Source organism: Propithecus coquereli, unplaced genomic scaffold, assembly GCF_000956105.1.
Source record: "Propithecus coquereli isolate 6110/MARCELLA unplaced genomic scaffold, Pcoq_1.0 Scaffold557, whole genome shotgun sequence".
Taxonomy (NCBI): domain Eukaryota; kingdom Metazoa; phylum Chordata; class Mammalia; order Primates; family Indriidae; genus Propithecus; species Propithecus coquereli.
The window spans coordinates 1,268,354-1,283,046 of NW_012151474.1; the positions used below are offsets into that span (position 1 = coordinate 1,268,354).

The 14,693-nt window shown below is 66.1% G+C and overlaps 1 protein-coding gene across 1 annotated transcript in view; it reads left to right on the top strand.

Annotated features, from left to right (window-relative positions):
* ZFPM1 (zinc finger protein, FOG family member 1) overlaps positions 1 to 14,693 on the top strand; it is a 70,601-nt gene that overhangs the window by 42,160 nt on the left and 13,748 nt on the right. Inside the window, exons 10-16 of the mRNA XM_012657662.1 lie at positions 14 to 112; positions 306 to 446; positions 667 to 803; positions 2,633 to 2,758; positions 3,130 to 3,241; positions 3,769 to 4,160; positions 10,885 to 11,018. Of these exons, the coding sequence (XP_012513116.1) occupies positions 14 to 112; positions 306 to 446; positions 667 to 803; positions 2,633 to 2,758; positions 3,130 to 3,241; positions 3,769 to 4,160; positions 10,885 to 11,018 (1,141 nt within the window). The remainder of the gene's footprint in view (positions 1 to 13; positions 113 to 305; positions 447 to 666; positions 804 to 2,632; positions 2,759 to 3,129; positions 3,242 to 3,768; positions 4,161 to 10,884; positions 11,019 to 14,693) is intronic.

A 14,693-nucleotide genomic window follows, 5' to 3' on the forward strand; every position in this document is an offset into this window, starting at 1 on the left:
CCTCCTGGCCCAGCCCTGTGGCCTGGGGCATCCACCAACCCCTGGAGCCCGACGCCCCCTCCGTGAACAGCCACAGGCACGCTGGGGAGGACGGGTTGGCACTGCACAAGCGGTGGGTCGCTGGCCAGTGGTTACTGCCATGGCTGCCCTCGTCACTGTGATCAGGCACAGCCACCAGCGCTGTCACTCACACTAGCACTGTGAGTGTCATTCGTGCGGGGACGGTCGTCAGCACCGCTGCAGCACCACCACCGTTTCGGCGCTGCCACCAGCACTTACCGCTAACGCTGTCGCTGCCGCTGCAGTAGCACCGTGGCTGTGGCTGGCGCCATCGCTGTTACGAGTGCCATCACTGTCACGGCCCGCTGGCACGCGGACAGGCCCGGCTGCCGGCTGTCCCCTCTCTCTGGAGACCCGGGGCCTGCCGCGCCCCATTCTGGGCCCAGGTTCCTCGTTTACTGGGTGGGACGGGCCAGGCAGCCTGGGGCTCGCGCAGGGCAGGGCACGCGGTTCTCACGCCTGGGCGGTCGGCGCAGGTCCCCCGGCCCCAGCGGTACTTCGGTGTCCTCGCCGTGGGGGTGTGGCCTCAGCTGGGGAAACGTCGGGTTTCTCTCAGGCCGTCCCCTCCCCGCACTGGCCTGGCTTCTCCGCCACCTCCTGCCCCAGGAGGGAAACCGAGGCGTCGCTGCCGGTGCTGACGGCAGTCATGGGTGCAGGGCCTCGCGTCTGTGCTGTTCGTCACGGGGTCACCCCTCAGCCCCAGGGAGTGGGCTGGAAGGAGGGCAGGAGGACACTGTGGCCCGGTGAGCTGACGGGACCAGCCCCAGTGACCCCTGACCCCCAGCCCCCCCAGGATGTGACACTGAGAGGCCCCCCACTCCCCACCACGCGGCGGTGGCTGCGCCTTGTTTACTCATTACTCTGCTCTCTGTGCGCGTAACTTCTGATTTCCTCACCGCAGTTTCCCATTATGGCGGCCGTGGACGCGGCCGATAAGATCGGTCCCCGCAGACGGGACAAAGGGCCGCCATCAGCTCGAGGGCTGGTCATATCCTGCCCGAAGGGGCCGAGCGGGGCCTGAGATGATGCCAGATGCTATCTCGGGGCTTATTGTGTCTCAGGAGGGGCGCCGGCCCTCGCGCCCCTGGCCCAGCCCTGGGCATAAAGGCACCTGCCTCGGCCCCCGCAGACCAGGTGCCTGCACACCCGCACACCGCCCTACCCAGCAGACAGCTGGTGCCCCGCGGCGTGTGGGGCGCAGTCAGGGGCTTTGGCCCCAAGTACCCATCTGGGCCCACCTTAGGCTCGACCCACAGCCTCCCGGGGATGGGACCCACCCACCCGCGCAGCCCAGCGAGCCTCACACCCAGGTGGGAGCTGCCCTCAGCGCTGGCTTCTGGTTTATCCCAGAAAAATCACCTCGGTGTGGACGGGCATCGGGGCAGCGAGGAGAGTCGGCACGGCCGTGCGGAGGATCGCGGGCCCTCTGTTTATTTTTTTCTTTTTGCTGTTCTGCAAAATGTCTACAAAAAGAGGACGAAGGGCCGGGCGCGGTGGCTCACGCCTGTAATCCTAGCTCTCTGGGAGGCCGAGGAGGGAGGATTGCTTGAGGTCAGGAGTTCGAGACCAGCCTGAGCAAGAGCGAGACTCCGTCTCTACTAAAAATAAAAAGAAATTATTTGGACAACTAAAAATATGTAGAAAAAATTAGCCGGACATGGTGGCGCATGCCTGTAGTCCCAGCTACTCGGGAGGCTGAGGCAGGAGGATCGCTTGAGCCCAGGAGTTTGAGGTTGCTGTGAGCTAGGCTGACGCCACGGCACTCTAGCCCGGGCAACAGAGTGAGACTCTGTCTCAAAAAAAAAAAAAAACACTCACTTTAGCCAGGGCAAGAGAGTGAGACTCTGTCTCAAAAAAAAGTAAAATAAAAAAAGGAGGAAACGATTCTCAAAGAAGCAAATGTGTCACGGGTGCCCGCAGAGGCGTCTCCCTCGCACTCGGGTGGGCCAGACAGCAGCCCTGGGGCTAAGGACAGAGCAGCCACTCTGCCGCCACCTTCCCAGGGCCCCAACCTGAAGCCTCTCCCCAGAGGCCAAGCCCTCTCGGCCTCCCAGGGCGCGGCTGTCTCTGCCACAGAGAAGAGGCGGAGGGTCACTCAGCGGGGCGGGTTGGGGGGGTGGATGGACCACTGCTTCTGGCATGGGACCCCGGTGTGGGCCAGCCTCTGGCTGGATGGCTGCACATAGCACTCGATTTGGGGGCCAGTGGGGAGCCCCAAGCGCTCCTGAGCAGAGGTGCAGAAGGAAGGGACCGTGTCTGGGACGGGGCAGCCTGGCCCAGTCTTTGTTCTGCTTGTCCCCTCTGAACTCACAGCCGCACGTCTCACTGTGTGTCCAGGTCCTCTGTGGCCCTCGGTCTCCTCATCGGTAACCTGTTGGTCGATACCATTAAAGCGCATATCCGCCAGCCTCATAGAACCACACGTGGTGTTAGCGGTTGACGGGGACGTGGGTGGGCCTCAGGCTCCCCACCTGAAGAAGCCCCTGTTGTGGGCTAGATGGCAAGTGAGTCCCCAGGAAGCTGCTTTTCCTGGAGGGGCTTTTGCAGCGCTCGGGGGCTTGTGGTGCCCTAGGTGGTGGCAGTATCGCCGTAGTCTGTGTGGTCCACGACGTCCTCACGGGCACCTGCGTCAGCACCCGCTGCTGCCCCCAGTGGGGCCAGGCGCTTGCTGGGCCAGGCGGGACGGGCCCTGCCCACGGTAGGTGGCTGCCCCCAGGGCCTCTGCCCAGACCCCCTCTCGCGCCCACCCTCCTGCCCGATCTCCAGGGCAGGGATGGGGTTCCCGGGACGCGTGAGCAGGGCAGGCCGGGCCGAGAGGTGGTCAGCGGAGGCCGGATGGGAAGGAGGGTCCTTGGGGGCATCCGGAGGGCCCGGGCCAGGCGCCCAGGCTGATCGGAGCCAGATAAGGATAGAAAATGCCTCCCGCGCAAACACTTTATCGCACATCCTGCCCCGGCCAGCCGGCCGGCAGCTCAGCCGGGACCCCCACCCAGCTCTCAGCCACAGGGCCCCCTGAGACCAGCGTCCCAGGGCCCAGGGGCTGAGGGGCTCCGTGTCCCCACTTCACAGGTGGGAGACTCGGGGTGTGCAGCCGCCGAGAGGCCTGGACAGGCCGCGAGTCCCTGAGCTCCGGGGTGACTGGAAGGGTGTCAGGCCCCATCGCGGAGGAGCCGCCGTCTGCGTGGGAAGAGGGAAGGCCCTTCCTGGGCCCAGCACGCGGAGCCGGGGGCTAGTGGAAGGTGTAGGCGCCGCGTGCACCCTGGCGCTCCTGCTGGTCTGGCCGCAGTCGCCGCCCGAGAGGGGCAGGGGTGGTGTCTGAGACGTGTCCCCCGCCACAACCTCCTCTGGGAGCCTGTTCCGAGAGGGCAGCTCTGGGCCTGCACGCGGCCCCACTGCCCACCCGTCCCAGCCCTGTCCACGTCCCTCCCTGGGACAGGCCGCCGGGCCCGCAGGTGTTGCGGGGTCTGAAGGGCCCAGGAAGGGGGCCGGCCCCACCCTCCGCGGCCTGCTGTTCCCAGGCGGCCCCAGCTCTGCCATTAGCCGGGGCCAGGGTTCAGCCCGATAAAGATGGGCTGTTGTTCTGTGTCAAAAAATCAATAATCCCAGCGATGTTCCGCGCGATAGGGAGAGAAGTTCGCAGGCACCAGCTGGCGGGCGGGGCAGGGTGGGGGGGGGGGCTCCAGCACAGCTGCCCTCCCTCCCCCGCAGCCCTGGGCAGCGGCTGCACCGCACACTCCAGGCCCAGGCGGGGGTTGTGCTCCCCTCCACGCCCACTGCCCCTTGCGGCCTCTCTGTGGACGGCAGCCTGCGAGCCACCAGCAGTGAGGAGGCGGAGCCCGAGTGGCTGTGCCCTCCCCGGGGTCACAGGTTCAGGGAGGTGAGAACAGATGCGGGAGGCGGCGGCACGGGCCACGGGTGCCCGTCCTGTGCCCGGCGGGAACAGCTGCCCTCTCTCCCAGGCCGTTCCCCCTCCAAACACAGCGCTAAATCCGCGATGTTGGGGACACAGCTGTCGGTGGCCCGGCCCCGAGTGGCCAACAGTCCAGCCAGGAGACAGAGAGTAAAATCGAGGCGTCCACTCCAGGGCTCCCTCGGAGGCGGTGAGCGCTCTGGGGACAGGAGGCAGGGAGGTAACGGGGAGGGGCCCCGTGCCTGGCACTGCTGGCCCCTGTGCGGCCCACGTGGAGCCGGCCCCCGTGCCCTCGACTCCCAGGGACGTTGCGCCCGCCGGCTCTGCCCCAGCACCCGGCAGCGCTTGGCCGGGAGACGGTGCCACGCCCCGTGGGCGGGACTTCGGCCCGCGGCCCTTGTCTGGCGGGAGGAGAGCGCGGCAGGTGCAGCCGGCTGGCAGGGCCCTGGGGCTCTGGACAGGTGCGTCCCACCCCAAGGGAGGGAGCCCCTGCAGCCCGGCCCCCGCAGCCAGCCCCTGTGGTGCAGGGTCCAGGGGAAAGTTCACAGGACGGGAGGGCGGTTCTGAGGCTTGAAGCCCTTTGGTAACCTCTGACCTGGGGTGCCGGGGGCCCTCGCCCCGGGAGGGCTCGGGGCTCTGAGTCTCCTGGTCCGCAGGGGTGTGTCCTGGCAGAATGGCTGGTCGGTGGCGATTGAAGGACTCACCAGGCTTCTGCCAGTAGCCTGGGTGGGGGGTCTCGCTGCTCCCCTGGGCCTGGGGAAACCAGCCCAAAGGGGAGACGCCTCCCAGCTCCGGCAGGCGTGGGGGCCTAGGGGAGAGGGGGCGCCCCTGGGGCCTCTCCGAGGCAGCAGGACAGGCCTACAGGGCAGCTGGCTGCCCACAGTGGCCTTGACCTCGGCAGCTCACCCAGGCATTCGGGTGCTCAAGGACAGCGTCGCTGGGCCCCTTTGCAGATGGGGAGATGAGCCCCGAGGTCCAGCCGTAGCCCCGTAGCCCCCCAGGTCAGGGACCACCTTCCTCAGCCTATCCCAGGTCCCACACAGGGACTGTGGGCAGCCACTGCCTCCTCTGGGCCATAGACAGGCAGCTAAGAAAAGGGGCCGGCAGGGGCACGGTGAGGCAGGGATGCTCCGAGAAGCGGAGGGGCCCCTGGACCGTGAGCACCCCGCTTCCGTCTCTCACCGGGCGCGGCCTTGCTCCCCGCCAGATCTCAGGGCGGGGGCCACGGCATCCACCTGGGACAGACCCTTCCCTGCTGCCCAAGAGGCCGTCCCGGCCACAGGCCTTGGCGTTTGCACGGCCTCGGGTTGTCCTGGCGCGTCCTGCTCCCCGGGCTCCCGACTCTCCCCTGAAAACCGCAGTCCGGGAGGCGGCCCTCCGTGGCGCCGTGGCCCTGTGGTGCATCCACGGAACCTGGGCTCTGCCGGCAGGCCGGCAGCTGCCAAACCCCCCATGCAGCTGGGCCGGGGGTGCCCACATGGCGGCGTGGCTTCCCACCGTCCCTGTGGTGGCCACAGCCTCATCCTGCCCCCGTGGCACCGTCCCCGAGCAGTCAGGGAGCCCTGTCACCACGGGAGGCGGGGCTGGCGCTGTCCCATTCTGTGGACCTGGAGCTTGAGGCTGGGGCAGCTGAGAGCCCGGCCACGGTCATGCAGACCAGCACCCTGGCCCTTCCACACTGAGCACACATTGGGCACCCACTGTGTGCCGGCCCTGTCCTACACGTACCTCAGCACCTCATGCGTCGTGTCACCTCACCTGGCCACAATTGAGGCAGGTGCCGTGAGCCCCCATTTCACACAAGAAGAAATGGAGGGCTTGGGGGAAAGTGACCTCATCGGCTGGGAGGTGGCAGGGCAGGAGACAGACCCAGGTTCTAGAGCCGTGGGGCTGGCAGAAGTTTGTACATCATCCCCTAGTAGTTGGGTTAGTAGGAGTCAGCTCCCCAACACCCCCGGGCTGCTCAGTCCCAGAAAGGCGGGGCCGGGGTCAGTTGCTGAGGCAGGGAGGACAGGCACACCCTGGATGGTGGTGGCCCCCTCTCCCCTTCCCATTGTCTCTGTCCTGGGGCCTCAGCTGCCACCTAGATCACAGGCCTCCCAGGCAGGAGGGTCACACAGGGGCAGGAAAAGGGCTGGACTTTGGAGCCAGTGACCTTGGACCAGTCCCTGCACCCTCTGTGCAGGGGGGTCCGTGGGATGTGCCCGAGCGGGGGGCTGAGCAGACGTGTCCGCGCACAGCCGTGTCCCGGAGAGCCTGCGGGTGCCCCGTCGGGCCCAGGAGGACGGGCCGGCCTGCCCGCCGCCGCCATGGGGAGCCTCGCGCCCTGCCTGGCCCTGCTCCCGTGTTTGTGCGGGACGTGTTGGGAGCAGATAGATGTTTCCAGGGCCCACAGCCGCACGCAGCCTCCCGCTCCCTGCCCACGCCCACAGAGGCTTCTAGAACCTGCCAGCCTGGGGCTTCCCCCTCCCCCACTCCTTTTTCTTTCCTTTTCTGTGACTTTTATCAAAGGCAAACAGCATGATCCCTGAGATAGGGCCTCTCCCAGCGAAGCGGGGCCCAGCTGGCCCGTGGGAGCCGCGGGGCGGCCCGAGCAGGGCGATGGGCCGATTAGATAAGCGGGGGCTGGCACGGCCCCGGGGGGGGGTGCCAGCCACAGAGCCCACCTCCCGGGACGGGGACTGGGGTGCTGTGCCGTGCGCTCAGGCGGCCACCGGCCATTAGCACAGACAGAGCCTGGCCCCTAAGGCGAGGCAGGCCAGTGGGGCACAGGAGGGAGCCCCCAAGCTCACTGACATCTCTGCAAACCCACAGGAGCACCCCTCACCTGCCCCCTGAGTCAGAGCTACGAGCCAGCCTCCGGGGGCCGCTGCTCAGGTGGGGGGGCCAAGGCCGCGGTGGCTGTGCACAGGGGCTCAGGGGCAGGTGGCCCAGGCTGGAGCCCTGGACCCTCTGTCAGAGAGGAGCTCAGAGGGGGGCACTCCTGGCGTTGTGGCCCCCCAGATGGGCCCTCAGGATGGACCCTCCTTCGCAAGCTTGCTGCCACCCCGAGTCAGGGAGGTGGGATGGTGCCACGCCGGACATGTCCGTGTGGAGGGGACCCCAGGGGCAGGGGATAGGGGGCAGAGGCCTCGTCTGAGAAGCCAGCAGCTCCAGGTCAGCCTCGGGGGGCCCCAAACCTTGGGACTCCCACCTAGTGCGACTCCCCAGCCTACCTGGGCAGCTGAGAGAGAGAACAGCGGTGGCTGCACCGGCAGACATGTCCCCAGAACTGCATGGCCACTGGCCTGGCGTGCCAGCACCCCTTCTACAGACGGGTAAGCTGAGGCTCGCAGCACACGCACGACCTCCAGTGGGCGGCAGGGCAGGGCTGGCCCCCCAGTGATTCCAGAGCCCGCTGTCCCGCCCAAGGCACCCCGACCCGGGACAGTGGCAGAACAACCCGGCGACCCCTCACCCCGGGGCCCACGCTCTGTGGCCAGCAACGCTCAGCCCTGTCTCCTGTTTCTGCCCCCTCCCGACACTCTCGTGCCCAGCGGTATTGCCGGGAGTGTTTGCCCCGCGTAGGTGTTTAGATCAGGTAAATACGCGGCGGCTGAAGTTTTCCATTTGGTTCCTTGCAGGTGTTGGGGGTGAAATTGAACCCCAGAGCCCCCTGTTTGTTCTGGAAACACCGTGTGCGGGTTGTTTGTCTGAATAGATCAGTTGTCCCATGCTGTGCGGGGCCTGTCGCTCCTCAGGCGAGACCTGTCTGCAGAAGGGGAAACCGAGGCCAAGGCAGGGAGAGTCAGCCACGGGACAGACCAGCCATGCCCTCACCATCCCCCCGCCCAGAAAAGGATGCAGAGGTTCTGACTGGAACAAGGTCAGGGCTCCGGTCGAAGCCCCACCTGCCTAAGCCCCACCTGCCTGCTCTGTGCCCTTGAGCCGGTTGCTTAACCTCTCTGAGCCTCAGGCTCCGTCTGCGCAGCGAGGGGGCGATGACTTGCGCGTGGCGGGGAGGAATCCCGGCAGACCGTGCCGGGCCTGGCTACGGCTCAGTGATGGGGGCTGAGAGCGTATGAGGATTGTGGCTCTTGGGGACAGAAGGTGTCGTCCCTGTCCTCCGGCTGGGGGACTCGGCCAGGCGCTGGTCTCTCTGTGCTGCGCTCGCCCAGCTGCTCCAGAGCGGGGACGAGGCAGAGAGAATGGTCCCAGGAGGCTGCCAGGAAGGACACCTCCCCCTGGAAGCCCACCCCGAGCGGCCCACCACAGAAGCCGCCTGTGCCCGTGGGGGTGTCTGGCCATAGCCTGTTTCCCAGGAGGCCCCAGGGCAGAGGATGTGCCTCCCTCTCGCAGCCCCAGGTGCCCCGGGGGTGGCTGAGCGAGCACTGAGCCACGAGTCCAGGGTCTGGTTCCACCTTGGGTGCTCCTCGGCCGCCCTGGGGCCCAGGGCCCCGTCAGCGTGGTGGGGAGCTGACCCTCTGCACGGCCGCCACCGCCTGCACCCTCTGGCTGTTGCAGGGACCTGTCCTGCCTCCCGCCTCCGTCCATCCTCAGCCCTGAGCGAGTCTGCCAGCGCAGGCGCCTCCTCACCCCCTTCTCCGGTGCAGTGTCACTCTGGCGGGAGGGGGTCTCCGGGAGATGCCACTGGGCTTTAACCACGCCGGACCCCGTCTGGGCCGTGTGGGGCGGGGAAGGAACAGCAGTTGGAGTGCGCAGAGGGGCGTTGAGCGTCACCAGGCCACCATGGACAGTTGCCCGGGTCACGCGTTGCACAAGGGCACGGGGTGAGCCCGGGTGATCACCTGTGCCCCCCTTCCCGGTCCAGGCACCTGCGTGGCCCCGTGACCCCTGCAGGAGGCGCTCTTTCATGCACGCAACCTCAGAAACGCTGACCCAAAGCCTGGACCGGGGCGGGGGTTGTCATGGTGACCGTTGCCCTGGTCCCAGCCCTGCATCCTCAGCCCCCTGGGCTCCCCGCCTCCCCCAGCCCCGGTGTGCGGAACGGCCGCCGGCATCGGAGCCAGCCCTCTCTGGCGGCGCGTGATAGCCGTGGGAAACGCCAGCCGCGCGCTTATCTGGGGGCTCGCGGCCGCGCTGGAGCTCCGATTAGGAGCGGGGCCGTTTGCCTGTGGGTACAGAGCGGGCCGTGGGCAGGCGCTGGCCCTGCCTCCTTGCCTTCCCCACGGCGGCTGGGGGCAAGCGAGAGCCCAGGGCTGCAGGCAGAGGGCCTGGGCGCCCCACGGGAGTGACCGGCAGGGCGGGCGTGGACACCGCAGGCCCCCGCAGGCTCCTGTCACGGAAGTTCTGGGTACTGGGAAGAAAGTACGTGACCGCTTCCCTCGAAGGGCGTCGTGGGCACCCGTGGGCCAGCTGTGCCCTCAGGGGGTCCTGGGTGGGTCCTCTTTGAGCCCTGCCCTGGCCACATGGTCCCAGCAGGAAAAGATGCCTGTCCGGGTGGTTTCTAGTTGCCCGCCCTTGGCCCAGCGCCCCGAGTCGGGGTCCGTGGAGGGGCAGCTCACAGGCGTAGTCGGGGGTGGGTGTCAGGACCCGTCGCTGGACAGACAGATGGGCCGCGTGCCCAGCCAGCTCCCCGTGGGGCAGCCTCTCCCCTCTCCCGTGCCCAGCCCTGAGCGCCCGGTGGGGCCAGAGACACAGGTGCACCCGGGCCAGGAGGGGCAGGGACCCTGCCACCGTCAGTGATTGGGGTCACCTCTGGAGCCAGGCGTCAGGGTCAGGTCCCAGCACCCACTGCCAGCTCTGTGGCCTCGATGGGCCTTGGTCTTGTCTATACAGAGTGACACGTCACAGGAACAGGTGACTGGGTGTCCCCTTAGGGCCACGCAGTGCTGGCTGGGCCATGTCCCTGTCCCTCAGCTGGGCCCCCACCGCCCTCTCTGTGCCAAGCCCTGTGGGGGAGCGGGGTGGCGGGGGAGCAGGGACCCAGGCGTCCTGGGTGGGCTGGCAGAGGACGTGGCCCCCTGTGGGCGGCCGTGAGGGACGGAGCCTGCTTGCTGCTGCCACCTCCTGCCCCGGCTGTCCCTGGGCCTGACACAGGGGCGGCTCCGCTGCTCAGCCGTGGGCCAGCCTGCCTGGGTCGCTGCCACCTTATCTGCCCGGGGAAGACAAAGACCCAGTTAAAACGCTTTAGCGGGGCCTCCAGCGCATTTACATGTTATCTCCGCCATTAGGCGGTCGCTATCTGATCATCGGCCCATTAAGGCCACAGCCTGCCCAATCGGGGCTCCAGGAAGTGGGGCCGCCACAGCCTCCAGCCAGGGCCAGGCCAGGCCACGTGAGGCCTCCGTGGGCCCCCAGCCCTGGCAGCAGGAGAGGCACAGGGTGGCCCAGCCTTCACAGCAGAGGGTGTGTGGCCTGGGAGGGACCCCTCCGAGGGAGGGGCCGCCATCGTCCCTGTGTCCCCCTGGAGGCTGAGGCTCAGGGAGGGACTTGGCGGGTGCGAGTGTCCTGTGGCCACCTGGCAGATGAGCTCACATGGGGCCGGGACAGCAGGCGTTTGTCCTCCCAGTCTGAGCCCACGTCGGTCCTCGTGGCCACATCACTCGGGCCTCTTCACGTGGCCTTCTCTGTGTCCCGTCTGTGCGGGTCGTGAAGACCTGTCCTTGGAGCTCCGGCCCCCGATGCTCCGGGATGGTCCCGTCAACTTACCCACGTCTGCAAAGAGCCTTTTTCCAAATGGAGGCGCACTTGCCGCTTGCAGGTGGACGTGTCTCTGGGGGCCACCGGTCAGCCCACGACACGAGGTCACGCAGACCTGCCCAGCCCTACAGCCCGGGGGAATGGCCACTGGTGGGGACTTCGTGACAGCCGCAGCCCAGGGGCGCCCGCCCTCCGCGGCCCTGGGCGACTCCGGTGGGAGGGGACAGTGGGCCCCACGGCCAGGCGCACCTCACGCCTGCCTGTCTCTGCAGACGAGCTGGAGCCGGTGATGCAGGACGGCCGGAAGCACGTGCGGGCCCGACTCAGCCTCGCCGCGGGCCTGTGCTGGGGCCCATTCGCCGGGAACGTCCAGACCAGAGCCTCGTCGCCCCGGCAGGCAGAACCGGTAAGGAGCCCCGGCCCCGGGCCCCTCCCGCACACTCGGTGCAGGGCAGCGTCCGCCCCGGGCAAGGCCCCTTCGGCCCCCCGCACCCCACCCGCAACTGGGCCTGGCTTAGACCCCAGCACAGAAGCTCTGGCCCCTGAAACAGGACCCGGAGGCCCGGGAGGAGCTCAGTGCCTGGGCTCAGGGCGTCCTGGAGGAGGTGGGACCTGTGGGACCCCAGGGAAGGCTTCCTGGAGGAGGGGTTCTTTAAGCAGGACCCAGTGGTGCTGGGGACAGTGGAGAGGCCTGTGCAGGGGGCAGGTGTGCCAGTGCTCGGGGGGCTGCGGCAGAGGGGAGAGAGTCAGCCCGTTCCCGTCTGTGTGGGTCTTTGACGGGGGACAGGGCGCCCATGGTCCTCATGGCCTCACCACATTCGCCAATCTCTTTTGGTGACAGAGCCCCTGCCCCGGCAGAGCCTCCAAAGGCAGCTCCCTTCCTGCTAGAACGAGTCCCCTGTGTCTGCCTTGGGTTTGCTTCTGAGGCCGCCGTCCATCTACAGCAAAGCATCCTGCTTTCCTCTTGCGGGGGCGGGGGTTACGAAGGTTTATTTTTAAACACGTCTCAGTTAAGACAAGGCATGAGTGGACAGGGACTAGCAGGTGAATGTGGGGCCACGGTGTGGGCAGCAATGGTGTGGCAGGAATTAGGGGGCTGGTGTGGGAAGATGTCTGGGAGACGCCTCTGAGCCCTGGGAGGCTGATGGCATCCCGGGTCGGTACCCTCAAGCCCAGGCTTAGATGCTCCCAATGGGCAGGTGCAGCCATGGCTTGGCCCCTTTTTGTTTCCTGATGTGGCATTCAGGTATGGCTTGATCCAGGGTATGCACTGGCTGGCTGGTGCCACGTGGTGCTAGGTCTCTTGGTCCTGAGGACCCAGGTGTGGGCCCCCGTCGGCTTGCTCCATGTTCTCAGAGGCAGAGCAGGGCTGTGTGGGCCAGGCTTGCCCTGCACCTGGAGGCCAGGTTCTGCCCTGGCAGCTCTGAGCAGCTCTGAGCTGACAGTTGGAGCCATGGCTCTCAGCCTGGGAAACACGGTGCCGGGACGCAGGCCCAGAAGAGCCCGCAGGGCTGGTAAAGCTGCAGACCCTGGGACCTGCCCACAGGCCCCCTGCATCCCCCCCGTCCCCCCCTCCCCCCATGCACCACAAAGTCCGGGCCATACGGTCTCATCAAATCAGAATCTCTGCCAGGGCCAGATGTTGGAAAAGCCTGCTGGGTTCTAAGGTGCAGCCCAGCTGAGGGTCCCCCGAGAGGGGCAGGTGCTAGTCCCAGGCCCAGGGGCATCTGCCTGCGTTGTCAGGCCGTCCCCCTTACACAGGGCCCTGATCCTGGGGTCTCCTGCCTGTGTGCCATCTCCTCACTGTGCACCCCCAGGCAGGCCCTGCCCACTCTGAGCCTCCACCTCCTCAGCCTTTGGGACCTCGGGCAAGACACAGGAGGCCCTGAAGCTCCTCTAGGCCTGGGCCTGCAGACCCCGCAACCTCCCTGAGAGGGGAGGGTGGCAGCGCCGTGCTCTGGTCTGTGGGCTGGGAAGCTGGCGGCACAGCTGCCTGCCAGGGCGGCTGCACAAGTGCTGCAAGACCGGCCAGGAGTGAGTTTTTCTCAGGGCTGACTCAGTGGTGGGGCAGCCAGCAGCCCTGCAAGACAATGACCGCCTTGCCCCGGGGCCCCAGGCAGACAGCTGGAGGGATAACAGTGGAAGCTCGAGGGTGGTTGATTAGGGCTCCAAGGAAGGAGCCACGTTTCAGCTCCACCGTGGGGAGGAAGCTGTGGTGTTTAGAGCTGGCTTTGTAAGAAGTGAGCTCCTCATCAGTGGAGGTGTGCAAGCAGCAGTTGACTCTTCTGGGATGCTGGGATGTAGGGATGCTGGCAAGCCTTTAATAGTTAGAAGAAGAAATGCGTGGGTGGGCTGGGAGCTCCGTGGCACTCAGCTTTCAACTCTCAGAGGGTCAAGAAAACCTTATGTCGTGACCAGGAGCAAAGAGAAGGGTGGCCAGGAGCTGAGATGTGGCTCTCAGCGTGTTCAGCACCTCTCTCCTCCGCGCTCTCCCTGGGGACATCAGCCCTATCCCAGACACGGGTGCGTGTTCCAGGCATGCTCCACACGCCTGTCCTCGCGTGTGGCCCCTCATCTCTCCCCGCCCTGCCACCATCCCCATTTTACAGGCCTCAAGGCTGAGGCTTAGTGAGTTACCCACGTCCCCAGGATCAAATAGCAGAGGGACCCAAGTCTGCCCACCCCCAGAGACCCCCGCAGGCCCCGCGGTGATGGGGTTGAGGGGCTGGCATCAGCCCCGGAGCCCAGCTTGTCCCCACCTGCCACCCGTCGCCCCGCTCCCTCCGCCTGCCGCCTCCGTGCCAGGGGTTTTGTCCTCCTCGGGCCTGGGTGCCGCTCATCCGAGGGAGACCCGCGCAAGGTCACAAATGCTCTGCGCACTGCGGGATCAGGTCAGGGGGCGAGAGCCAGAGAACCCTCTGAGGCTCACACAGGAGCCAGAGGAAGGAGCGCCGCGCCCCCCCCCAGCTTATCTCCCGCAGAATTAAAGCTCGATTAACCCTTATCTGCCCAGCGAGGCGCTATCTCCGCCTTGGCGCCGAGTGTCCAGACACACCGTACAAGATGATTGATTTCTTAAAGATACGAACGCCTTTCCGATACTTCATTTATTGTCTAAATATTTTTGCTAACGTTTCAACGGGCCCTTATCGTCCTGGGCTGATGGGTCCCAGTTCTCCTCCCCGCACCTCCCCGAGGAAGACGTAGCCCCTGCCCCAGATTGTCCTATCAGCTGCCGGGCGGTTTGTCTTCTCTCTCTGGAGACGCAGAAGGGAGGGGGTGGATCGGATGCTGTGACCCTCCCCCGCTGGTCTTAGGCCTGCGCGTTGCTCACAGACGGGGGCGAGTGAGGGACAGGGAGCTTCCCCCACAATCCCTGCGCACAGAACACTGGGTTGAGTGCCCGGGAAGGAAACTGAGTGCACAGAGCCCTGGCCAGGAGTCAGAGTGTTAGTTCTGGCACCGATGCTGTATGACCTGGATCACGTCCCTTCCCTGAGCCAGCAATGGCTTCCAGCACTGCCAAGTCAGGGGTCGAAAGAGAGAATCCTCAGGGGGCCAGCCAGCTCCAAAACTTAAAGTCAGATGCAGAAGAAATGCTCATGATGGTGGATGGGTGGATGGGTGAGTGGGTGGGTGGATGGATAGATAGGTGAGTAGATTGATGAATGAGTGGGTGGGTGGATGGATAGATGGTGGGTGGATGGATGGATAGATAGGTGAGTAGATGGATAGATAAATGGGTGGATGGATGGATGGGTGGGTAGATGAATGGATGGGTGGATGGATGGGTGGATGGGTGGGTGGATGGATGGATGGATGGATGGATGGATGGATGGGTGGATGGATGGGTGGATGGGTAGGTGGATGGATGGATGGATGGATGGATGGATAAATGGGTGGATGGATGGGTGGATGGATAAATGGGTGGATGGGTAGATGCGTGGGTGAGTGGATGGATGGATGAATAAATGGGTAGATGGATGGGTGGATGGATGGATGGGTAGATGGGTGGATAGGTGAGTGGTTGGGTAGATGGATGGATGCTGGGTGGATGGATGGGTAGATGGGTGGATAGGTG